At 54.7% G+C, this 24561-nt stretch overlaps 1 protein-coding gene across 27 annotated transcripts in view; it reads right to left on the bottom strand.

Annotated features, from left to right (window-relative positions):
• Window positions 1-24561, bottom strand: part of MCF2L (MCF.2 cell line derived transforming sequence like) — a 169606-nt gene that overhangs the window by 3145 nt on the left and 141900 nt on the right. For 12 of the 27 annotated variants that reach the window (XM_036011475.1, XM_036011478.1, XM_036011480.1 and 9 more), the window contains 21 exons: window positions 23622-23736; window positions 20292-20411; window positions 19794-19985; window positions 19118-19309; window positions 18319-18478; window positions 17395-17468; window positions 17043-17119; window positions 15224-15290; window positions 14326-14441; window positions 12829-12898; window positions 11496-11588; window positions 11094-11186; window positions 10017-10142; window positions 8770-8991; window positions 8458-8550; window positions 7189-7267; window positions 6943-7009; window positions 5969-6087; window positions 5640-5732; window positions 4456-4530; window positions 786-907 (listed from right to left, as the gene is read on the bottom strand). In XM_036011475.1, the coding sequence (XP_035867368.1) occupies window positions 786-907; window positions 4456-4530; window positions 5640-5732; window positions 5969-6087; window positions 6943-7009; window positions 7189-7267; window positions 8458-8550; window positions 8770-8991; window positions 10017-10142; window positions 11094-11186; window positions 11496-11588; window positions 12829-12898; window positions 14326-14441; window positions 15224-15290; window positions 17043-17119; window positions 17395-17468; window positions 18319-18478; window positions 19118-19309; window positions 19794-19985; window positions 20292-20411; window positions 23622-23736 (2365 nt within the window). The remainder of the gene's footprint in view (window positions 1-785; window positions 908-4455; window positions 4531-5639; window positions 5733-5968; window positions 6088-6942; window positions 7010-7188; window positions 7268-8457; window positions 8551-8769; window positions 8992-10016; window positions 10143-11093; window positions 11187-11495; window positions 11589-12828; window positions 12899-14325; window positions 14442-15223; window positions 15291-17042; window positions 17120-17394; window positions 17469-18318; window positions 18479-19117; window positions 19310-19793; window positions 19986-20291; window positions 20412-23621; window positions 23737-24561) is intronic. The other 15 variants (XM_036011479.1, XM_028526978.2, XM_028526984.2 and 12 more) reach the window with 2 other exon arrangements.

Below are 24561 nucleotides of genomic sequence, written 5' to 3'. Positions count from 1 at the left end.
GACTGGCACTGGCCCCTAACGGGCCCTGAGCAGCTACAATCATGTCCCCTGCTACACTGAGAACAGAATCCAGACCACCCACCAGAGACTGCCTGGCCTTCAGAGCCCACCTCCTGCCCTGCTCTCCCCTGCAAGCCTGCCTCAGTTTCCCCTGCTGGGACCCCCAGAGCCCAGGCTCCTCTGCACCTCCTGTGTCTCCACGTGTGGCTCTTCTCACCTCAGGCCTCCCAGGGCAAGGCCACGCTGACCATGTGAGACTCTCCCTGTTTCATCCATTCGCTTGTGTCTGCCCCGCCCCCCAACCCGGGCTCTGGGGTGCTCTGTGAGCTGTGGTAGCCCTGGCACCAGAACCAGGACGGCACTGCGTGTGCAGTAAATTCCCATTGGCATGATCCTGACTTTTGACTTAACATGTGAATAGCCTCTCCCTGCTGCTCAGGTTATAACAGGACCTTGTTTCGAGTGCAAAACCTCAAGAGGGTGTTATTCTCTTCATAATGAGACAGAGGTGTATCCATAGCCATAAGGGAGCTTATGGGAACATTCTACTTTCCCGAGGGGCAAATCGGTGTGCACGGTACCCTTGGAAGGAGAGCCTCGTGTGGTGGTCTGATGATGGTGACCTAACAGAGAGGTGGGGACACAGAGCCACAGGGAGCCCTGGCACTTAGAAGTCCCTCCCAGTGGCCATGGGAACTGCAGACCATCAGGTTGAAGCTTTTGGGGACCAGCAGTGCCAGGGACCAGCAGTGCCAGGCTGACTGCCCGGGGAGAGCCAAGATTACCAGCTTCCTGGGGCCCACTCCGCCTTCCTCCTCCGCATCTGAGGAATTAATTGGCTCCTCGGCACTCGACCAGCCATCGTTGTCCTCAGGGGCCTCCAGTGGGTGAGATGTTTTGCTCCAGCCTGAGAGAGAAACAGGCTCCAGTGAGGACTGCCCTCAGTGACAACCCCGTCTGAAGATGATCTATGGAAGTCCCTGCAACCCCCGAAATGTGCCACCCACGTGGAGCCTGCCCTCTTCCCAGGAGCTGGTAAAGACTGCAGGGCACACTGCTGATTTCTGAAATGCCTGCCATGTTTGCTTCAACTGTGCAAATAGTCCAGGGAGACGGGGTCCAGAGAACCTGCTTCCATTGCTGGGCCAATGAGGGGAAAGAGGTGAGCTGCCAGGCCATCCCTGGAAGGCTGTGCACTTCTCCAGCAGGCCCTGCGGCTTCCCAGAGGAGGAGGAGTGCTCCCCCCAACCTCCCAGCCTCCTGCCTGCTGGTCCCAGTCCCAGAGGAGCACAGGGACCCTGAAAGGTCACTGGCTGGAGGTGCTGCTACTCCTCTGTGTTGGAGCCAACACAGGGAAGGGAAGAGGTTTCCAATGAATGCTTGTACCACTCAACACCCATCGGACTGGGCCAGAAGAGCTCCTCCCAAGAATGGCTGAGGCTTACTGAGAGCGCCCTGCTCCAGACACACTCCCAGCTCTTGACATGCAAGGTAAGGGGGTTGTGACCCTCATGGGACTGACACTGTTATGTGTCTGAGCTTCTGCAGACCATGGAGGCAAAGCTGGGACCCCAGCCCAGGCCTTTGGGCTGCAAAATCAGCCTACACAAGCTCTAACCATCTCCACTGGCCAGAAAACGAGGGGAAGAAAGCTTTCCTTTCAGACTTTATAAGATATATATATTCCTTCATTAGCATCTCTACTGGCATGGATCCCCAAAGAGAAGCAACTGCTTTTCCCATTGCGGGGGTGGGGAGTCCAAGTAAGTTGTGAGGAGATAGGAGGTGATGAATTCCCATTCTGAATAAATGTAATAAATGCCAGCAATAAAGCACCAAGCTGAAGACTCCTCCGGTATTTGATCACAGCCCCCACATGGTATTAAACAGCATTTCAACAGGAAGCGAGTGAATGTGGGCAATAAGCAGACTGCTTGTCACATCTGGGCTTGGGCACATCCAGTTCCAAGTCACACTGGTGGGGGCTGGAAGCAAGCTTTTCCCTGAGAAAGAGACGGTGCTGGGTGTGAAGGAACCACAGCGAGCCAAGTGCAAATGCACGCTCCCCTTTACGTAAAGTCGGGGCTGCAAAGGGGCAAGCTGTGTAATGGCCGGTTCCCAAGGCTGAGAACGTTTAAGCTTGGCAATGAAAACCTTGTGATAAAGAGGAAATAGAAAGCCACCTTTGCCTTCCTAGAAAAGGGAGCTGGGACCCAGAGTTCCCCATCAGCCAGCAGAACAGTGAGCCCCAGGAAGAAAGCATGTGTGCACCTATATCCTCAGGGCCAAAGAAGCCAGTGGATATCAGCAGCCCTGGAAGCTCCTTTGAACACTGTGGCAGGCAGGAGAGCCTCTGGGCTTTGCCTGCTTGGGGCCCAGGCTCTGGGGCAAGGGGAAGCATGGAGCACAGCCCTGCTCATGTCCCAGGCTTGTGTCTGTGCTCGAATTGGGAACTGTGTCGTTTCCAGCTACAAACCACCCATCCACACCTGCTTCAGGCATGTCTGGAATTGTCCCAGTGTGGGACACTAATCAGAGCACTGGGCAGGGGACACTAAGAGGGTCACAGTGACAGTAGCCTGGCTACAAACATCTTCGCCTTCCCACCCACCACTGATAGATAACAGTGGGGTTTCTGGCAAAACAGGCAGAAGTCTGAGGCCGGTGAGGACTGGAAGGTGAAGCTGTTCTATGAGCAGAGCAGGCAGTGCTGCCTGACCAAGGGGCCTCAGGTCAGCCTGCGCTTCAGAGAGCCTGGTGGCTGTGTTTGTGTGACTCTGCCCTCTGGCACCTGCAGAGAAAGGCAGGCTTTCCACACACAGCAGCATCGAGGCCTGTGGTTACTCCCTTCTCTGCCCAGGAGCCTCTGGGAGAACCTCTTTAACAGGCTCCAGTAGCATCTCTGCCTTCAAACAGCGTGACAAAGGAATAAGCAGAAAGTTCTGAGGCCCGAGTGTGCCTGGGCCGCCAAGTGTGGAACAAGAGAGGATGCTATGGTTGGTCAGTGTCACAGCCATGGACTAGGGCAGCATTGCTCTCTGATCTACACAAGATGGTGGGGACTTTGCAGGAGGACATTTCACAGGAGGACATATTCGTGGCCACCTTCATTTCCTGTAAGACAGTCCTTGTATTGATATTGAGTAAAACAAGGGCTGATGAAGCTTTTTAGGAAGCAAGCACTTTAGCCTGTGCAAGGGGGCCCGCCAGCAAGTTCACCATCACCCACTGCAGGTGGAAATGCTCAGTGACAATGGGGATGAGGAGGAGGAGGACTGGCTGCTGAGCCCCGGACGCTGTGCTCAGGACTTTCACCCACACCCACTGTGACCCTTGAGGGGGCCTTGTCTTCATTGCACAGATGAAGACTCGAGCTTGCAGGGGGGACAAAATTTGGCTGAAAAGAAGTACAAGCAGCAGTTAAGTTGCTCTGGGATGTGCCCAAGGCCGCATTCATTACAGCCCCACGCCAGCCTCCAGCACAAGGGAGAGACCACAGGGGAGAGGCCGCAGGTCTTGAATAGAAGATGTGAAAGGGACAAAAATAGCCCTTCCCAGGAGGGGAGTGACTTTTTCACCCAAGCACCTGGGGAGGCTGGGTGCCACCCATGCGAGGGCTGCTGGAGAGGATCGGCCCCTGGCCTCTGAGCTGCCATGCCCGGGGGCAGTGTGAGGGCTGCAGCCTGGGTCCCTAGGGGGCAGAGCATGGTCTGAGGCCAGAGTGGGCCTTGGGTGTCCTCTGGGTGGCTCTGGCAGTGTGCGTGTGGGGGGGATTCTGGTTCAGTGTACACTCCTGGGGAACCTTCGCAATTGTTTGCAAAACTCAGGAGGATTCACAAAGCAAAATCTTCTCTGGACCAGGAAACTCTCTGGGTTTCCCTGGGTGGCAGGGGTGGGGAGTTTGCCCTTAGAGCGTGAGAGGGCAAGAAAGGAGGAGGCCCAATTCCCAGCATAGAGCTTGCCCCCATCTGTCTGCATGATGGGTCATCTCCCATGAACTGAGAGGCCTGATAGGGTCCCACAGTTGCCATGTCCTGTGTTTCCACCAAGAAGCATTGGGAAAGACTGGTAAAGCTGGGGGAGGCAGGAGCAGCAGGGACCTATGGACAGGGATACCATGCAGCCTATGAAGCCACTGAGTAATAAAGCCCAACCCAACCCAACCCAACCTAAATGCCAGCCAGGTGTCAGCAGCCTCTGACTAGTGGCCAGTGGGTAGTTCTGTAGGTTCCAGGCAAACCTGGTATGAGGAGTTTAACTGAGACATGCATGATGTTATCACAATAGCTGTTGCCAGAGCATTGTGCGTTTGAACAAAACAATGAGTTTGCTTCTGGCAAGTAGAGACCTACTTTGTCTACATTCTAGGCTCCATGTAGTGGCAAGACAGACAGCGTCCCTAACCGGACGGGAAAATGGATGGCAGACTGTGTCCAGAAGGTTGAGCCACTCTACCTCGTAAACCAAAAGGCGTTGGATCGCTCTTAACTTCGTGTCGCTTAGCTTTTTTGTCAGGACTGGTAGGAGAAGCTGCAGAAGGAGGAAGAGGCAAAAACATAACAGGAGAGAAGAGAGAGAGTGAGGAACTGCATGCAGAGCCCCGAGGAGGCCGTGGGAGACAGTGCTTTCATGCTGGGATGGGACACGAACGTCGGGAGGCTGGCTCTCACTGATGCAGAGCAGCTTCCTGGGAGCCAGGCCAAGCTGGCTGCAGGGCCCTGCAGGTGGACGGAGAGCAGAGAGCGCGGGGGGTGACGAGAGATGAGGCCGGTGTGCCGTGACTGTAGCAATCGGTGTCATCATTCGGGGGCTATCTCGGCTGATTTTCTGAGTTCTAGGTACATTTTCTCAGCTATGCATAGACTGTCCATAATCAGCAAAGTATGTGGTGCCAGAATTTGTCTTTTTTTTTTTTTTTTTTTTTTACTTTGAGGCCGACTTAAAAGTGTCTTATAGATTGGGGAAAAGAAGTATTTTATACATTGGGGAAATAATCTTTTGGACCAGCGTCTGGACCAATGAAAAGAACCCCGGACAACACTGGCTTTCAGCATCCAGTGGAGAGTAGCCACCTGGAACTTCCGGGCTTGCGTCCTGAGCTACCTTGATGTATTTCCCTCCCGTTCTGCTCACTGTTCAGGAGCACGTAAAGGTGGTCAAGCTTTTAGAGGCTTTTAGAGGTTCCTTTCAAGGGACCCTTGGGCTGCCCTGGGCACTAAGGGCCCCCAGGGGTAGCTGACACCAGCCCTTCAGCTTCTGGCAGTGGAGAATAATTGCAGCGGGAACAGTTAATGCCCACAGGGACTGACAGGAAAAAGTAGGAAAGAGAGGGAGTTGGACCAAAAAAGCGAATGACAAGTCGTTCCTGAGCAAGCCTTCCTTAGAAAAGTTCCCCTCACCTTTTCAAAGAAAAGGCCCCCAAAAGATAACTTCGGCTGCACGTACCGCAGACCCAGCAGTGTCAGTAAAAAAAGAGTGAATAAGTGGAAAAATGCTTCTGAATGGCTGCGCGTGGGGTGGAGCAGGCAGATGCCCCTCCCGGAACATCCTCATGAATGATCACCACACAAATGGATGACAGGCATGCCACCTTGGCGAGGGACATGTCCGGAAAATGATATTAGGTGGGTGCCTTTTACCTTTCTGACCTTTGAGGTTAGCAAAGCCCTGCAGAGTAAAGCGCTTCTTGGAAAGCGCAGAGCTTTCTGAGGTAGAGCTAGTGACTGTGTCATCTACAAAGGAAGAGAGAGGGACAGTGCAGAGGGTGTCCGCAGCCCAGGGTGGCTCTGGTCAAGCAGGGGCTCGTCTGGGAGGTCTCAGGGTCCGTGCAGGGTGGTCAGGGAACCCCGGACGCCTTACGAGTGCTCCTTCAGGCCCAGAGGAGGCCGTGCAGCCCTGACACACCCGCTAGTGGACACCTGTGATGCTGCTCCCGGCGCACCTGGGCTCTGTGGCCGCAGACACCCACCTTTGCCCTTTTCGGGGGGTTTTGGCAATGTCGTTGAGCTCACATATCCTTCCAGACTTAGAGGGTCAGTTTTTCTTTCTTCCAACTTCTTGATGTTTCTCGTGTTTCCTTTCGAAGGACTGATGACATCAGACCCGTTGAAAAAGAAATTGAACATAGCCTGGTTAGTTTTTGGAAATTCTCCTCGAGAATTCGAGGCATCCAGACCGAATTCCCACCCGCTCTTCAGAACACGTGCCCTGCCATCGCAGAGCGGCCAAGCGTTTCCAGATGGAGCCCGAATGGGACAGAAGGAGGACAAAACCACCTCTTAGCCATGGAGCAGGAGGCAGCCTATTTTGGGGAGAGATGGAGAGGGGTCTTTTTTTTTTTAAAACCACCCTTCTACGGATTACTCATGTAGACTGTACTCTGTTCCACAAATGCTTAGAGGTAGAAACGGGAACAATAATGTGAAAAGATAAGTGGATGTACACAATAAGAAAAATAAGGGCAGGAAGGGTGTGACAAAGCCACTGTGAAGGCTGGTGCCTGAGACGTGTCCCATGCCTGTGAGCTGTGGCTCCGAGCCTCCAGCACCAATGGTCCCTGTCTGAGGGGTCCCTGTCTGAGGGGCTCCCATCACTGAAATGCTAGCGATGAACTATCACTGGGAACAGTCCAGTTGTACGCTAATCATCCTGGGAAAGAACCGACCCACAGACGGAAAGCAATGAGAGAGCCGTCAGGGACTGGCCTCTGCCTGGGAGTGGGGCTGGAGACCCACGACGGCGAAGCGGGCCCACGGGCACTGACCCACTGGCCTGTGCTCCAGAGGAGAAGCACTCCAGGGGGCACTGGGCAAATGCAAAGTAATCCCATAACCAAGAGAGTCAGGTGACAAGGGCCAAGTCAAGTCTGTGACCTGTGCAAATGCCTACTGTGACTCTTCCTGCACGGTGGTGGCATTTCAAGTGCAGGGAGGGGTTCCTCACCTGGTGTTGGACGAGGCCGGCAGAGGCAAGCTCTGGGACTGCTCCAGGGCCCTGTGCTGGCTGGCTTCTGCAGGGAGACACAAACACACCACCCACATGTGGCTGATGAACTTCAACCCTGCACATTCACTTCTAAATGCTACGCTTGATCTTGAATTGCTAAGAATTATGAGATTGCTTTGAACTTATGTAAAAATGCCCCTGGAGCAAAAGCTAGGAGAACAGGATAGCCGAAGACATCCTCACCTCGACAAGCCTGCAGCTGGCTGGTCAGCACTTTCCGAATCTCATTCACCCACGCTGCCTTAATCTCCGGAGTTGGTGCCTGTCCCCCCAAGAGAAACGCCAGGAGATGAGGATTCTCATTCCCTAGGGACACATACTTTGGTCTTTTACTCTGGAAACTTCCAAGGACAATCTTAGAGAAACAGGCAATGAGAGCACTGTGCGTGAGAACGGAGAAGGGAGTGCACGGTGGCACATTCCCTTGCTCCGGGACTTTGCCCCACGGGCAAGGGCCTGATCCGTCAGGGCCCAGGCCACCGCAGCACCCGCCAGCGGACAGAGAGCCAGCCCATGCGCTTGCACAACCACTGATGGCTGACTCAGTGGGAAGACCCTGTGGCACACACTGCTCCTTGAGAGTAAGTGTCTCTGGGAAGTGGCCCTGATGCCACTTTAGGGGATAAGGAGAGCCAGAGTCTGCCACCTCACAAGTAGATCCTAAACTTCCAGGGGGAGGGAGGCTGCAAAGAGTGTGAACCCTGGCCAGGGCTCCGCACTGCCTCGGTGAAGTGTGGGGCCTGAGGGGCGGTGCTGGGGGGGGCAGCTGGCCTCTGCAGACCCTGGGCCTGTGGAAAGCCAGAGTGTTGAGCCACGTCCTCACCTCAGCTCTCTGGGGCCCTTGGGTCTGGCTGTGCTGGTGTGTGTTATGATGTGTAGACCAGTAAGTGTGGTGTGATACCGGGTTGCCACATAGCCATGGGCCCACACCAGCCAGTGGGTCAGAAGTTTGAAGGCAGCCAGGAGAGGCACATCCCTGTGCTGGCTGACCCATCACAGGGCACCTGGGGTCTTACATGGGCTCACAAATGTACTTATGGTGTTGCCCACCTCCTGCCCTCACCAGCAAGGCAAGGACAGGTGAGGACCCAGAACACACTTCCCGCCAGGAGGGCCTGGTCTCGTGTGTAAGCGTGGCGCAGGCCAGCTGTGCTCCCCCATGGCGTCCAGGCACACCTACGCTGGGGCTGCAGGAGCCTGAGCTCATTTTTCTGGAAGGATACCTCTAACACCCCTAGCTTGCCATGTTTCCCTGTACTTTGCCCTGGGTTCAGCTCAGGTTTAAGATGGCCCAGGACAGAGCCCCCAGATGAATAGTGGTGTTCCTGGCCTCTGGGTACTAAAACTCTGTGGAAGATTCTAGATACCAGCTCTCCCCAGAAGCTTTTCAGTGGCAATCCTAAGACACTCGGCAGTCCCTAACGCCTGGTCAGAGGAAGATCGGGGTCTTACCTGAATGATGTAAACTTCCTCCCTGGCATTGTACCAGATCTCAAACTTCTTCGCGTCACCTTTCACATTCTCCGTTATGCCAACTGCTGTCATCTGAGAGCACACAATGGAGGGCAGGTGTCAGTTCTGAGAGGGGGGTTAAGGGTGCCAGAGATCCCAGATGCCCACATCCAAAGATGAGGGGTGTGTGCCAGAAGGCGGACGTCCTGACCAAGGCTCAGTTACAACGTGGAATGGTCCCCAGTCCTTCTCTCTAGGACCCAGGGCTGGCGCCAGGAAGGTTCGCAGCTGCTGGGAACAAGCCTTACTCACATTTAAGGACTGCTTGTAGCTGTAGGATGGGGCCTTCTCGTACCCTTCCCCGTTCTCCTCCCGCTTCTTGCAGAAGAGCACGGCCTTCTCGTGCAGGAACAGATGTCGCTGCATGGGCTTGAACCTGGCCAGGTCCTTCACCTTGGTGTGGCCCTTCTTGTGGTCCGTCCAGACACTGAAGGATCCCTGCATCAGCAGCTTCCCCAAGTCACTCAGATTCCCCTAAAATGTGTCGCAACATGAGGAGCATTTAAAACCCAGAATGAGCATGGGGGGCCTCAGGTGCATGTTGCCGAGTGAAAGACGCTCATCTGGGAAAGCTGCATTCCAGGTTCCAACTGCGTCACATTCGGAAAAAGGAGAAACTACGGAGGCAGTAACAGGTGAGCGGCTGCCAGGGGCTGGAGGGGCGCAGGGAGGGAGGCACAGGCAGAGCACCGGGATGCTCAGGGCAGCGAAGCCACTCTGTACGCTAACTCCCACAGTGAACACACGGCGTTAGACATTTCGTGCAAACCCACAGAATGTGCAGCACCCAGAGTGGACCTCGATGCACGCTGCGGACTCTGGGGACAATGACGTGTCCGTGTTGGTTCATTAACTGTAACAAATGTCCCACTCCGGTGGGGATGCTGATAATGGGCGGGGGCTGTGGGCTGGGGGGGCGGGGGGGTGTATGGGAAATCTCTGTACCTTCCATTAAATTTTGCTGTGAACCTAAAACTGCTGTAAAAATACTCTAACCTAGAATGTGAGTGCTGAAGAGACTTAGAGAAATGCAAACAAAATAATAATTAATGATTATTAATAATTGGCCTGACACAGGCATACAGAGGAGAAGGTAGAAACCTGGCTTTAACGCCCACCTGTTACATGCTGTCAGCCCACAAGCAGCATCAGAGGAAAGATTTACACCCGTTTCCCCAGGACATGCTGACCTCAGGGAAAGACCAGGAATGAAGAGGTTTTCTGAGGTGCACCTCCAAGGGGAGAAGCCCTCCTGGTTTTCTTTACATGGTGCTGAGCCCCTGTGCAGACCTGCCCAGACCCCCTGAGTCAGACTGGGTTTTGACTGATTCTCGGTGATTCGCATGCTTGTTAAAGCCTAAGGGCACAGCTCTGCTCTGGCTCTGGGCCCGCCTCAGCCGGCAGACCCCCCTGCAGCTGGCAGAGCCCCCACCAAGCAGGCTCGTTGGCACCTCCAGCCCCATGTGGAGAAAGGCAAGAGCACCCTCGGTGGTCCTTACATCATAGCCTGTGATTGCGATGAGGTGCATGGAGTCATTTACGGCCTTGAGGATGCCCAGGATGGAGCTCAGCGCCTCCTGCAGGTCCTCCGCCCCCTCGCAGTTCTTGCTGTACTTCAACATTTCCTGGGAGGGGGGTGTGGGGTGAAGAAGCTGCGCTCACACACCCATCCGGACACTGGCCCCTACCATTCCCCTTGAGAGCTGCTGGAACGCCAGTGCTCTGTTCTGGCAGTGCAGGCCCTGGTAGCTCCCTGCTCAGTTATCCACGGGCGAAGATAAGGCCACGCATGCACATGGACACGCAGACCCTCCCTGGATGCGGGGCCTGCCTGGGGACCACTGGCCTGGGAGCAGTTCAAGAAGTTGTCCCACCACTGCCCTGAAGCCCCTGTACCCCACCCCGCAACAGCCAGACAGATACTGCAAATCGAGGACGCTCCCTGAGCTAGTGGGCACTCAGCTGAGTTTGGTGAGTGCAAGTCCCCTGCCCCCCCTCCACCCCCAGGGCCAGTGCCCTTGTGCAGCTCTGATGCCAGCAAACTCAGACTGAGACCCCTGTCGCCTGTCTCCCCACTTCAAAACTGGTTACTCCTTCCTTTCAAGTTCAACTCCCGAACGAACATCTGCTCCTTACGCACACACCCTCCATGACTGGTAGCTCGCTCCCTCCAGGCCACTGTGCCGCCTCTGGTGGGCCCACAGAGATAACCGACATGGGCCAGGCCTGGCTGGGAAGGCCAGTGTGGGAGCACAGGCCAGTGTTGGGTGAGGGCCCTTTGAGCCTCTGCTCCATGGGGGGGGTTTGCCCACTTGTTCACCTTGGTGTCCTGCCTTTGCCCTAACAATGGCCAGCACACAGTAGGCTGCCTCAAAGGTCTGGGAAGAGCCCAGCCCTCACAGAGATGGGAGGAAGGTGGTTCAGAAACTGCATTGTTCAGAGACCATGGGGCAGCCGCAGCCAGGTGGGTGTGTGGCTGGGAGGGGAATGTGGCAGTGAGGGTGGCCGCAGGGTGGCCACGCCGGGCGGGGGGCTCCAGGGGGTGCCTGGCCAGGCATGGCTGCCCAGCGTCTCACCTTGAGGAGCAGCTGGTATTTGGTGATCCTCTGGACTGGCTTCAGCAGGTAGGAGTCCAGACTTAGCTTGTGGTCCAGTTTCTTCTGGCATTCCTAAAACCACCGAGCCTCCGGTTTAGACAGTTTTCATTATTCTTTGTTTGAGAGTCAATTAGTAAAGGAGATTATACTCTAGTGGGGTGCCCAACCTGTGGCCCACTGGCTGCACGCAGCCCAGGACGGCTGTGAATGAGGCCCAACCCAAAACCGTGAATTTGCTTAAAACGTTATGAGATTTTTTTGCGATTACGTGTTGCAATGCATTTAATGTGTGGCCCAAGGCAACTCTTCTTCCTCCAGTGTGGCCCAGAGACGCCCAAAGGTTGGACACCCCTGCTTTGCAAACAGAGCCCAGAAACACACCTGGAAGAACGGGCAGTCGGAGCACTGTCGCCACAGGCTCTCCGAGCGGGGCTTGTTCTGGCAGTACTTCTCGTAGATCTGGAATTCTTCCATCTGGGCCCGGGGCAGAAATGTGTCACAGTGTGGCTCGGGGGGGTCGGTCCGACCTCCTGCTGAATCCCAGCTCGCCCCCCATCTCAGAAGCTGCGTCCCTCATTGTGGAACCGCCAGGCTACACCCCACTAGAAGTTCACGTTTCAGGGCTATCTTGTATACAGATTGGCTCAATCAGTAGAGCTGGCTTCTGCCATAGGTCTAACAGTGCAAAAATAAACACAAGACTAACACGGACTTTCTAAAGGATCTCCAGAGCTCAGCCTCCAAGGTGGTGCTCAAGCTTGCAGGCCCGTTAGAATTGCTTGCAGGCTTGTGCAAATGGGTTGCTACCCTCACGGAGGTTCTGACTGGGCAAGTCTGAGGTGGGGCCAGGAAACCTGCATTCACAAGAAGTTCCCAGGAGACTCCGAGGCTGCTGGCTGGGGGACCCTCTTTGAGAACCACTGGCCTACAGCAGGACTGCCCCACCCCACTCCTCACACAGCACCGAGGAGCACTGCAGCCAGGCTGCATCCGAACATCAACACTGCTCCTCCTTTTCCTGCCTTCGGCCTCCTCATATCAATTTATTACAGCACTCCAGCTTATTTTGTGAAAATGACTCGGTTTTATTGCTGTTGATAAGCTTAGCTGCATTTGCCACATTGCCAACTCGCAGTTTACGGAGATCAACTGAGGAGGGTCACGTGGGGCCTTGCGGAGACGCCCATAGGCCCGGTACCCAGCAGCCCTTGCCTGCTCCCAGAGCCTCTCCCCCACCCCCTTCCCCTCCACACACACACTTGGGCTGATCATCCTGCCCCAGAAGGGGGCAGACACCTCCTATTTCGAAGAGTGGAGACAAATAAGGCTCAGAGAACAGGATGACTTGCCCAAAGTCAGCCAGTCCGTGAGGGCGTCTCAGTCAGGACAAGACCAAACGCAAAACAGAACGCCAGCCTGAGACATGTTCCGCTTCATCTAACACAACCAAAACTTAGGCGTTTGATAATTTTGGCATATCTCAAAGTTTATGTTTTCCCATTTGTCTTTTTCCAAGTAGTTATTGGGCTTCAGAAAAAAGCATATTCTTTCAGCCCTATCAAAAATCGTCATGTCAATTTAGCCAAACTAGAAATATTGGAACTGTGTGCTTTCAGTTGGGGACTGCAACAGAATTTAAAATTATTATTTTAAGTGCTAGTAATTTCAGGAAGGAAAGCGCAGGAAAGTATACATTTAAAAAAACAACACCTACCCTTTCTAGAAAACACCTTCCAACCAGCTCTGGGCAGTCTATGTAGTTTTCCAGCTCTCTCAGGAATATTCTAGACAAGGAAAGTGTGCATTAGGTCATATGATAAACAACCTGAGCGAGATGGCATCTGTAACAGCTTAATAAGCTATTATTTTCCAAACAACTTCAATCCTCAGTTCAGCAGCTTCTGTGTGTAAGAATACAGTCTGGTTTCAGGAACCCGCAGCCACCTCTGCCATTCCCAGAGCTCTGGCTACATCACACTCTCGGTTCAGCAGCCTTGGCCCCCATGGATCCCTGTGTGCGTTTGGTGTTGGTGTTCACACAGAATTCAGGACAGTTTTGTGTTTTTTTTTTTAAATCAGCGCAGATGTGGGATGAAGAGGCCATGAGCAGGCAGACAGGGCACCTGGAGGTTCTGGAAGTGGAGCCTCGCAGCTGCGTGCTCTGTTGGGTTTCTGCGGACGTAAAAGGGAGCTCCGTTCTGTCCCTGAGACCTTCCCCAGTGCAGCTTTGTTCCTGAGCCATGCGCCGAGTCTTCCTCCATTTCTGACTTACATCTGTCCGTGGGGGCAAATCCCCCAGGGAGGGGAGCTCCTGGGGGATCGGCTCACTACACTGGTCCTGCAGCCAGGGTCCCGGTGCCCAAGCACCGGCCAGAGGCCCCGGGGATACTGAAGGTCCAGGGGTCCCTCCTGATTTAACTCCCAAAGGAAGGCTCTGGGGCAGGGTTCAGCTGTGACCCGGTACCTCCCTTGTCAATGGGCGGGTGAGAGATGCTAATGACTGAGGGGCCAAGTGTCCCCTGACACCCACAGGAGGTGGGGCCCGAGTCCCATGCTGGCTGGGCTCCCTGGTTCGGCTCATAGCTGGCCATTTTTCAAGAGACACAGACATTGCCATCATCGTCTTGCCTCCCTACCCACTTATGTCTGCCGGCTCATTTCCTTTCCCATGAGCTCCCGCAAACTGCAAGTGGGAACCCAGGGGAAGCAGCACTGGAAGGACTAGCCGCGCTTTCCCCAGAGCAGGAGGAGGCCGCAGATCGCTGTCCCAGGGTATAACGGGCAGGAAAGGAACATCCGAAGTTACCACCCTTTCCAAGAATGGGCTTGGGGACAAAACCATCCTTGCTAAGTGGTGTGGCCTTTGGTGCTGCCCCAGTGTGCTCACACTTGGGTGGGGGTTGGCTTCCGCCGGTCCTGAAGGACAGGGAGAGGCAGGAGGAGCGGGCTGCTCCTGCAGCTTCCTGCTGACAAAGCTCCGAGGCATCTTCCCACGCCGGGTGGAGGCCCATTTCTAACCAGCCCCCTTGGCTCAGAGAACTAGCCCTGGGCACACCCCGTCAAACCGCTCTTGGCTTGTGGCCCCTCTGTGAGCTTATCCCATCTTGAGAGGGGGAGGAAGGGATACCCCCCAGCAGGAACGCACCATCCGGGGGTTGTTTGGGTCGCAGCTCCCTGCAGGAGGCTACTTTAGAGGAAGGGTCTCTCTCACCTGTTATGAAAGTGGTAAATTTCTTCCATGTTTCCAAATAAAACATCCTTCTTGTTCTGAAGGCCTGCTGTGAGGAGATGCGTCATCAGAGGATTATCCATCTCGGCAGCGTAGCCCTGTGGAAGAGGAGGGCAGTCAGCTGGGAGTCCTGAGCTGCAGCTCTCGCCATTTTAGCAGCGGCCCAGTCGCTCGCCACCAAAGCCCATCTCTGCACAACTGCCCAGTGGGGCTAGTGGGGAGGGGGACGCCGCCTCAGGTGTTAGAAAGCAAATCCACCTCGTATTGAGTCACTGGCCATTTTTAAGGTGATCATCTGGACATGCACCACGCCATATGAATGAATTACAAATTGCACCAATTTTGGGGGGTGGGGAGAGGAGGTTCCATTCTTCCTTCTAGCCTTTTTAAAATCCAGATATTTCTACGAAGGGGACAGATCTTATGTACACATTTGATGAATTATGTCTACACCCCTGTAACCACTGCCCAGATCAAGACATAGAAGCCACTCTGCCCTCCCCAGGCCACCACCGCCACCAGCAGGCTCCACCAGCCCTCTGCACTGCACCCGCCCGGCTCTGCACGGCCTGGACTTCCTCTGCAGGAATGGCAGGCACACTGGTCTGCATCTCCGCTCCTCACGGAGCTCCTGAGGGGTGTGTTTGGCCTGGGCAGCGGCAGATCCTTTTCTTGCTGTAAGTATTGTCTCCGTGCAAACCCACCTGAGCCTACTTGTCCCGTGTCCCACTGACAGACATCTGTGTTGCTCCCACTTTGGGGCTGTTACGAGTAAAGCTGCCGTGAGCCTTCTTTCACATGCTTGGTGGCAGACACAAGGCACCCGGGGGGAATCCCAGCCCACGACACACGCCCGGCCGTCCGCCAAGGGCAGGCTCACCTCCAGGACGCAGAGCAGCTCCTCCACGTAGACCCGCTCCGTGTCAAGCAGTTCGTTCATCACGTGCCTGTGAACGGGCACGAAGACTTACAGTCCAGGAGCAGATTCCCAGGCCCGCCTCCCTGCTGTGGGGCCAGCTGCACACAAGGAGCCCGGCTCCTCAAGCCTCCACCTCTTTCAGGCCACGTCTCTGAGTTTCCCCGCCCCCGCAGACTCGCCCCCACTTCCTTCACCAGGCACCCCTCTGTGTCCCCCAGGAAGAGCCCCTGCTGCGCATGCACACCAGGCTCCTTGCCTGCCGGCTGCCGGCCGTCAAGGCACCACTGTTGCCAGTTCAGTTTACATCACCACCTTCTGGCGCATAGTGGGGTACAGTGACGATGTGTGGAACTACTATGTGCTCATCATGTTATGGAGTCCCAGGAGGGGCAGGAGCTTGCAAACCAGCTGCTCAGATGTCTTTTTAGGGATGAGGGTCACCTTCTAACCACAAGTATCCATTTTCACACATAGGGACTAGAGCCCGGGTGGGGGGTGCTCTGGCGGCGGGGGGGAGCTTGGGACTACTGAGCACAATCAATTCTGAAATGGCTGTCAGCACTTAACAAGATGGTAGGCCTCAGTTCAAAGAGACAGTGATCCTAAACGGGGAGGTGGGGGGAGGGGGAAAACATGGGCCTCGGAGGGGAGCACTCTAGTCTGGAAGCATAGAGCACAGCGTGGGCACAAAGGGGAGGATGTTCCTGGTGGAGAATGGAGCTGGATGCTGAGGGCCGGGCACTGTGTTTGGGGTCAGGGACAGCATTCCATGTGCTGAGCTCAGAGGGCATGGACCCAGGAAGGTGGTAGGGTGCAGGCTGCCTTTGTGGAAGTGTGGATGGCCTAGCTAGGCTGGAAGGTAGGGTTCAAGGGGGAAGGCGCCTGCCAATCCTGGGAAAGACTTTGGAAGTGCCTTCCCTGTCAAGAGTTCAGACCTCATCAGAGCTCTGTGCCCGGGACAGACACAACCCCAGGGTGGGAGGTGCAGGACCTCCGGCAAACACCATGGCAACAGCCCAGGTGTGCAGTGAGAAGAGCCGGGGGTGAGCCCTGGCTGGTGCAGCTCAGTGGACTCAGTGTGGGTCTGTGAACCAAAGGGTTGCCAGTTCAATTCCCAGTCAGAGCACATGTCTGGGTTGTGGGCCAGGTCCCCAATAGGGGGCGCGTGAAAGGCAACCACACATTGATGTTTCTCTCCTTCTCTTTCTCCTTCCCTTCCCTTCTCTCTAAAAATAAATAAATAAAATCTTAAAAAAAAAAAAGAGGAAGAGCTGGGGGGTGAGGAACGGTGAGAAAAGCCGGAGGGGAGGGATGAAGAAAGAGAAGTGACCCCCGCACATGGAGCCAGGAGGGACCAAGGCCTCTGAGGAGACAGAAAGCTGGGTCGAGGGGCAGTTACGTGGCTGACCCTGCACGTGTGACCCAAGGGCCTGGACGGGCTGGGTCACACTTGCCTCCTCACCTGGCCTTGAAGGGAAAACACAGTCCTTTTCACATCTTCACAGTCCTGCCCAGGGACCCAGGGGCAAACGTGGCTTTTCTAAGGGAAACCCCAATTTCTCTTGGTTTCAGATGCAGACATGCCCAATGGACACGTGTGCTCCACGCCCGTGCACTGCACACATGTGTGTGGGCCCCACATCACGGCTTTGGGGGAGAGGCTGGCATTTTTCACCAACTTTGGCTCACTTGTACTCGGACTGTCCTGGCCAAAGGCTGAGATCTAGGTGGGTCCCGCTTGTCGTATCTGGACCAGAGCCGCCCAGCGGCGCCCACCCACCTCCTCAGGATGGCCAGGCTCTCCTCCTCTTCCCCCGTGGAGCTGCTGCGGCCCTGCCGGCCCTCACTCATTTCGCTCTGGAGAGAGAAGAGCACACAGCACATGAAGACTCCAAAAGCGAGAAGACACAGCTGGACGTCCTGACTAAGGCTCTGGATGGAGGCCAAGCTCACTTTCCGTCTGGGAGCAGATGGGAAACCTGAGACCTCGCAGGATGAGGAGGGGAGGGCAGCCCTGGCGTGTGGGCCCGGGTGTGGGAGAGGGCTGGGAGAACCAGGCTGGGTGCCCACCAAGGAGGGTGAGGCGAGAGAGGTGGTGGGGCTCAGAGCAGAGCAGGGACGGCGGGCCTCACCTTGGCCCTCCTGTAGGGCCCCCTCCGGAGTGCGCTGCCCTCAGAACTGCTGTTCTCGGAACCTCTCCAGACACCTGGTTTGGGGAGAAGAGGAAAAAGGTGGGTGTAACTTTGTAAGAATCTTATTTCCTGGAGAGGAAAAAGCACACCCAGGAGTGTCTGGGATTTACTTTTTTACTTTCAGAGGAAAAAAGCAAGCAGCCTAGGGAAGGGTGACGAAAGCACAGCAAAACTGAAGAGAAGGAAAATGGGGTCGGGAGGTGAGGGGGAGGAAGGGGACACGGGGGAACCACCTGGGGTCAGCCTGCTGGAGTTAGTTCCCATCCCTAGAGGGGCTCCCAGTCACCAGGGGAGGAAATCCTCGGCCAGGAGACCTCTACACACTGGGGGCTGGGAGCCAGCTCTCCAGGGCTCTCACCAACTTAAAACATTCACCAAGGTCCGCCCCCACCCCCCAAGGAAGGCAGCGGGAGGTCCCAGCTGCTGGGGAAGAGTGTGTTTGGGGACAGGGAAGGGGTGAGAAGGACTGTGCTGGGGAGAGAAGTGATGAGGGGCCACGGCCCAGCGGCTGTGGTGCCTGGGGGCAACCGAAGTGGCTGAGGCATCAGACACCACGCAGGGAGGCTTTGGGGCTGAGGTTGGAGCTGTGTGTGTGTGTGCGGGGAAAACTGTTTTGGCAACAGCACTGAGAGTGGAGGGGTTGGGGAGAGACTAGAGTGGAGAAGAGTCCTAGGAGGGTCCTGTGACAGTGGGTGTTTCAGTTCTTTGCTACAACCAATCGGCTCTGCTGTGCTGAGCACAGAAGCAGCAGCGATGAGAGTAAACAAGTAAGTGGGCCAAGTGCCAATACAACTTTATTTACAAAATAAATCCTGGAACAGAAGGAGGGCATTCCCTGAAGGAAGGAGGCAAGCCTGCACACACCTGGGGAGGGGCAGGGCGACTTGGTGAGCGCCTCGGGCCGGGGGGCCACTGGCTGCACGGGCCTGGTCTGCTTGGCCGCCAGCTTCTTCAGGCTGGCCTGTCTCCGGTGAAACATTTCTTCCATGCTCTCTTGCTTCTGGAAGACCTTCTGCACGTGTTCCTGAAGTGACAAGGTATGACAGACTAGTTAGCCAGATGCTTTGTAAGTGCTGGTGTCTGCAACTCAAAAACAGAACAACTGCCTGTACACTCTCAGGGTGACCACCCTTCCAAATGCTGTGACGCAGCACCTGTCACGGGCGCGGCCGTCCTGCACTGGCGCTGCTCGCTGTGGCTGCGCAGGGGCGGCAGCCCCACGACGGAGGGAGGGGTGCTGGGCCCAGGGGCAGGTCAGCTGGAAGGGAGGGACACACAGCTCTCCCGTGCATCTGAAGGCTGCCTGTGGAAGGGGCAGTGAGCCCGTGGGTCGCCCCAGGGGGTGGGCTGAGTGCAGCTGGCCGAGATGGAAGAGGAGTCGTATCTCAGCACGACACTGAGAGGAGCAACCGGAAGCAGGTCTGAGGAATGGCCACTTCGTCAAACACGCACCCCTTGCAGGGGAAGGACATGCGCCTTTTGACGGACGCATGACCATGACTTCTGTGTAAGGGAAACTGAGCCAGATGACCCCTCCCTCCAACCCTGTATCTCTCTCCATTGCCTCTAAGAATTCATTAGATGATTCATTTGAACATCATCAGGGTGACTCCCCACCATTCAAGACAGGTGAGCTACAGGTGAAAGGCCCGAGTTGGCATACCAGCAGGTCTTGGGTGAGGATGGGTTCGTAGTCCTGGTAAATTTTATTGAGCTCCTGGATCTTATTTTCTGCACCGGTCTCCAAAAACTTCTCAATTTCTTGGAGGGCTGCCTCGGCCCCATCCTGGGACTGGCACTTGTCCACGGGCTGTGAGGCCAGCAGGTAAATCCCCTCATCGCACCACTTCATGGACTGGACACGGGAAGCATTGCAGAGGGAGAGAATGGCACTGTTAGCAGCTGTGTGGGGCCTGTCTTCTCTGGGGCCTGCTGGCTGTCTCCCACACCATCCCCTGACCACTACATTTGGGGGCATATTATCAGCGCTGCATCATCCTAGTTCTGCTGCAGCACCCAGAGGACCCCCCGGAGGGAATGCAGTGCTCCAAAACATTGAGCACGTCACCCAGGACAGGACTCATACATACAGGGAGGCAATGCACTGAGTTAGGAACATGATAAGTTTCCGGGCCTTTATAAGAAATCGTTAGCTGTTGCTGGTGAATTCTAGAAAACAGCTGTGTCAGGACACGACCAACTAGGCCACAAGAAAGGCGTCCAGACAGGAGGGTGTGGGCCAGCTTCTAATCAATGACGGTGCATCTCACACAGAGGGAGCTGGCCATGTGGGGCCAAGAGTGGTTCTGCCAGCAGGGGCGTGGGGCTGGGGGGCCTACCGCCTCCAGGAGGCTGTGCAGCTCCAGTGACTTGTTGAGTAGACCTCTCCGCTGCCCGACCTCCGCAGTGAACTGGTCACAGAGGTGCTGGAGCTCGTGGCACTTGGGGCGGATGGAGTCCACGGCGTAGTGCTTGTTGTCGATGAGCTGCTCCCCCTCCAGGGACAGGGCGCGGGCCCGCTCCACGGCTGCCTGCAGAGAGCCGCCCCAGACACACAGCTCAGCTTAGGTTAAGTACAAGCAAGAGAGCGCTACTTCCTTTGAGGGATCTGTGAGGGGAGGGTGGGGGTAGGGCGTGGGAGCAGGGGTCAGTGGTGGGTGGGCCAGGCAGCTGCCCTGCCACCTGCCGATATTACTCGGGGCTGGGGGCTTCCACTCTGATGGCAGAAAGCCCAATTCCTGTGCCTTTTTAAGCAACTTTGGTGACACCCTGGGTACCTCGTCACTAGGCTGTCCCCCACCCACACCAGTCACACCAGTCCATGTCCCAGTCCTTACACTGGACTTTTCCTCAAAGCTGGTAAGGTCCTTCAGGAGGTGCTCTGCGTGCGCCAAGCTGTTGCCCACGTCCGTGAAAGTCGCTATCTTCTGAGCCAACGCGTCTAAGGAGGCCTTGACCTGAAAGAGAAGCAGGTGAGAGACTCAGGCCCACATCAAAACAGCCACAGACAAAGAAAAGGGCATGGAGACATGTCTGAAACCAGGAATGATGGAGGAGAGGGAAACTGGGATGTCCCCTCAGAAACACAGACCTGGAGGGATACCCCCCAATCTGATAAAGAGCGTCTATAAACACCCTACAGGCAGCATCTCACAGATAATGCTGGTGAAAACAAGGCTTTGCCCCTGAGACCGGAAACGAGGCAAGGACACCTGCTCCCACAGCTGTTGCACGAGGGGTGGCAGCTCGAGCCGGTGCAGCAAGGCAAAAAAAAAAAAAAAATTACAGATACAAACAAACAAACAAAAGGCATGCAGACGGGAAAGGGAACAGTCACACTGTTCCGGTTTGCGTATGACCTGATCATCTGTGCAGAAAATCCCGAAGGGGACAAAGAAACACCTGGAAGAAGTGTGGTCAGCATGCTTTCAGAAGACAAGATAAATATGCAAAAGCCAATTGTATTGCTACATATAGTGATAGATGCACAGACACCGCAACTAAAAATACCATTTATAACTGCTTTTTTTAACAAGTAAAATATGTAAGTGTAAATCCAACAAAACACGTACTGAACAGGTATACAACATCAATAAAAAAAGTCTGAGAAAAGCTAAATAAGTGGTGAGACATATCGGGTTCATTGATGGAAAGATTCAACATAGTAAAGATGTTGATTCTCTCTCAAATAGAGGTTTAACACAATTGCTATCAAAATTCTAGCAAATTTTATATAGATGAAAACGAGATTACTTTAAATTTACATGGAAAGGCAAAGGGACTAGACTAGCTAAAACAACTTTGAAAAAGAAGAATAAAATGGGAAGATCCATCCACCTGATTTCCAGGCGTATAACAGCTACGATCGAGGCCATGTTTTGATGGAGGAACAGAATGCAGACCCAGAAATTGACCCAAACAAACGCGCCCAGTGACCTTGGACAAAAGTGGAGAACAGGCGGGTGGGGGAAAGATGAGCGCTGGGGGAGTGGCCTTGACCTCATTCTCACGCCTTGTGCCAACAGCACCTTGAAGTGTAAAAACTGCAATCTTTTAGGAAAAGTAGTTTAGGGGACCGTCTCTGGGATCCAGGACTGATACCAAAAGTACAGTCTTTCACAGGAACAGTGTAAATGGGACGTCGTCCACACCATACACTCTGCTCTCTGAAACACCTGGTTAAGAGGGCACAAAGACAAGTGATGGGCTGGAAGAAAATACTTTCAAACCACATGTCTGACAAGGGGTCGGTATCTAAAGTGCATAAAAAACTCTCAAAACACAACAGTAAAAACAAAAATGGAAATAACTCAGTCACAAAATGGGAAGTAGAGATACAGACGCTTCACGGAAGAGCACACATTGATGATAAATAAGCACTTGGAAAGATGTTCAAGGTCATCAGCCATTATGAACATGCAAAATAGAACCACAATAGACATCACTACACACCTATCAGAATATGTGTAGAGGAGTTAAAATAACACCACACCAAGTGCCGGTGAGGCTGTGGAGAAACGGGACCCCTCACCCATGGCTGCTGGGGACATAAAATGCTCCAGCCATCTGAAAACAATCAGGCTTTTTCTAAAAAAGCTAAACATGACACTACCATATGACCCAGCAATTGTACTCCTGAGTGTTTATCTCAGAGACATGACAACTTACGTCCATGCAAAAATCTGTACATGAATGTTTATAACAGCTCTATTTGTAACGGCAAACCCTGGAAACAGCCCAGGAGCTTTCAGTGGGTGACTGGTTCATCTGTGGCCCGTCCACACCACGGAATACCGACTACTTCGCAGTGAAAAGGAACAGGTGTTGGCACACAGAACCACCTGGGTGAATCTCCAGGGAAACCTGCTGAGCGAAAGGAGCCAATCCCAAAAGGGTATGTGTTGTATGACCCCATCTACAACACGTCTTTGAAACGACAACATTATGGGAACGGAGATCGGTGGCGGCCAGGGTTCAGGAGAGGGTAGAAGTGGGAGGGAGGTGGGTGCGTCTAGAGAAGGGAAACGTGGGGGGGTCCCTGTTGTGACGGAATGTTCTGGGCGTTGAGTGTGCCGGGCACAGCACTCTGGCGGTGGTCCTGTGCTTTAGTTTGGGAAAGATGTCACCATTTAGGGAAACTGGGTGGAGAACACACGGATGTCTCCAAATTACTTCTTACAACGGCACTTGAATCTACAATGACCCACAAATAAAAAGTATGGCTGCCTGAAGCGCCTTTTTCAGTCCCCACAGAAATAAGTAATGAATGACCACCTTCTCCTTGGCTGGTGTGACCACTCTGGCCTGAGTCTGGGAGGCTGCTTCGGCCCCCTGGCCCCAGCTCAGCACGGGCCCAGACCAGCAGCGCTCAGTGAAGGCTGCTGAATGGGGCCACATTCCCCACAGGCAAGATTCACGACTCTCTGGGGAGGGCCAGAGCTGGAGGACGTCCCCACAGAACGGTCCTCTGGGCCTCCTCACCTGGCACCTAGACGTGGCCCCACACCAGTTTTTTTTTCCCCACAGAACTTGATGTGGTTACTTATTTTCTGTGGACGTATGAGTCTCCCTTCATGACCAGGTTTCCTGAGCACAGGGAAGGCGCCGCCCTGGGTCTATGTTGCTCTGGATGGCGTACCGTTTTACATTCCTACAATGCACCACGACCAGACCACAGGGAAGTGTCAATGCATGCATTCTGATGCATACATGATTAACAGGCTTCCGAAGAGCTGGCCACCTCTAACAACCTAACACCATGATGGCGCATCACTTCTACTACAGCCAGTCACACTGAATCCAAGGCAGAGCTGCATCTCTGATCTGTGTGTGCCCAGGGCCCATACAGAGGAAGAGCACACAAATGACCATGAAGGGAGAACAGAGATTGCTTGCTTGATTGACAACTAATGCGGAAGCTCATGCCAATGAGCAGATTTTACATAATCTTTGCATGTAATGATTGACTCACCAATCACATATTTTAAGGTTTAGTCCAACTCGATCTTGTGGCTTGCTGCGGCTAACAGAGACTACTTCGCACTGAGCCACAGTGGGCCAGGTGACTCAGCTCTGGGCACCCAGGTGATCCAGCCTACCCACCGGCTACCTGCAGTTAGATGCCAGGTGCCCATCTGCAGGTTCTCCGTGTGCTCCAGGCCACTCACCTCTCGGAAATCCTGCTCGAAATGCCGGAGCTGCAGACACTGTTCAAGTTTTTGCTGATGCTTTGCCCAAAACTCATCAAAGGCAGCCTCGGTTTCATTCAGCTGGGCCAGGAGCCTAGGAAAGAGGAGAGGCACTGTGCTGTGTGTTGGGGCGACCCGTGGGGCCTTGGGAAGAATCAAACCCCTCGATGTGAAGCACTGGTGGGGGGCTCAGTCTCCAAGCAGCCTCCCTAAGACTCTTGCCTCCTCTTATCCTGGGGACTGGAGCCCAGGATCCGCAGGCAGGGGTTTCTTCAGGGCCCACTGACTTGAAAGGGAGGGCAGCTGGCTGAGTCTGCTAAGTTTTACAAGGTTGAGATGGTACAGGTTTGGGGTTACTATTTAAAACTTTGGTGTGGGGGTGAAGGAAGCAGTGAGCTGCCACGAGGCACGTGCGGGTGAAGAACTGCGGCCACCACCTGCTGTCGTTATTCCCGTGTGCTCCGCACACTGTGCAGGATGAGTGTGAGCAACCTTGTCCCACACCCACCGCGTCCAGTGTGCTCAGGCCAGCCCCACTGTATAAATGAGGAAACTGAGTCTGGGGGGAGTCGACAGTGAGCTCCCACCTCCTCCGTCAGTGATGTCCCATCCACACAGGCCTGTCCGGTACCCCAGGGCCTGCTCTGCGTCCCTGGCCCAGAACACCTGCTCGGCGTGTGACCTTTGGACATGAGGCGGGAACAAGGGCTAAGAGTGGAAAAGACCAGCCAGGGTCCAGGTCTGGGTTTGTCTGTGAGGGGTTAGGAGCCCCTGGGCCGGCTGCACAGCTGCTCTGCACCTGTCCCCCACCTGTCCCTGAGCAAGGAGACAGGGTCTCAGCGCTGACCTGGCTTGCATGGTGAAGAGCACGGAATGGAAAGGAAGTGTGTGCTGTGTGGACGTCACAGGGCATCATGAG

This window comes from Phyllostomus discolor, chromosome 11, assembly GCF_004126475.2.
Source record: "Phyllostomus discolor isolate MPI-MPIP mPhyDis1 chromosome 11, mPhyDis1.pri.v3, whole genome shotgun sequence".
In the NCBI taxonomy this organism is placed as follows: Eukaryota; Metazoa; Chordata; class Mammalia; order Chiroptera; family Phyllostomidae; genus Phyllostomus; species Phyllostomus discolor.
This window is presented reverse-complemented; position numbering and strand designations above follow the sequence as displayed.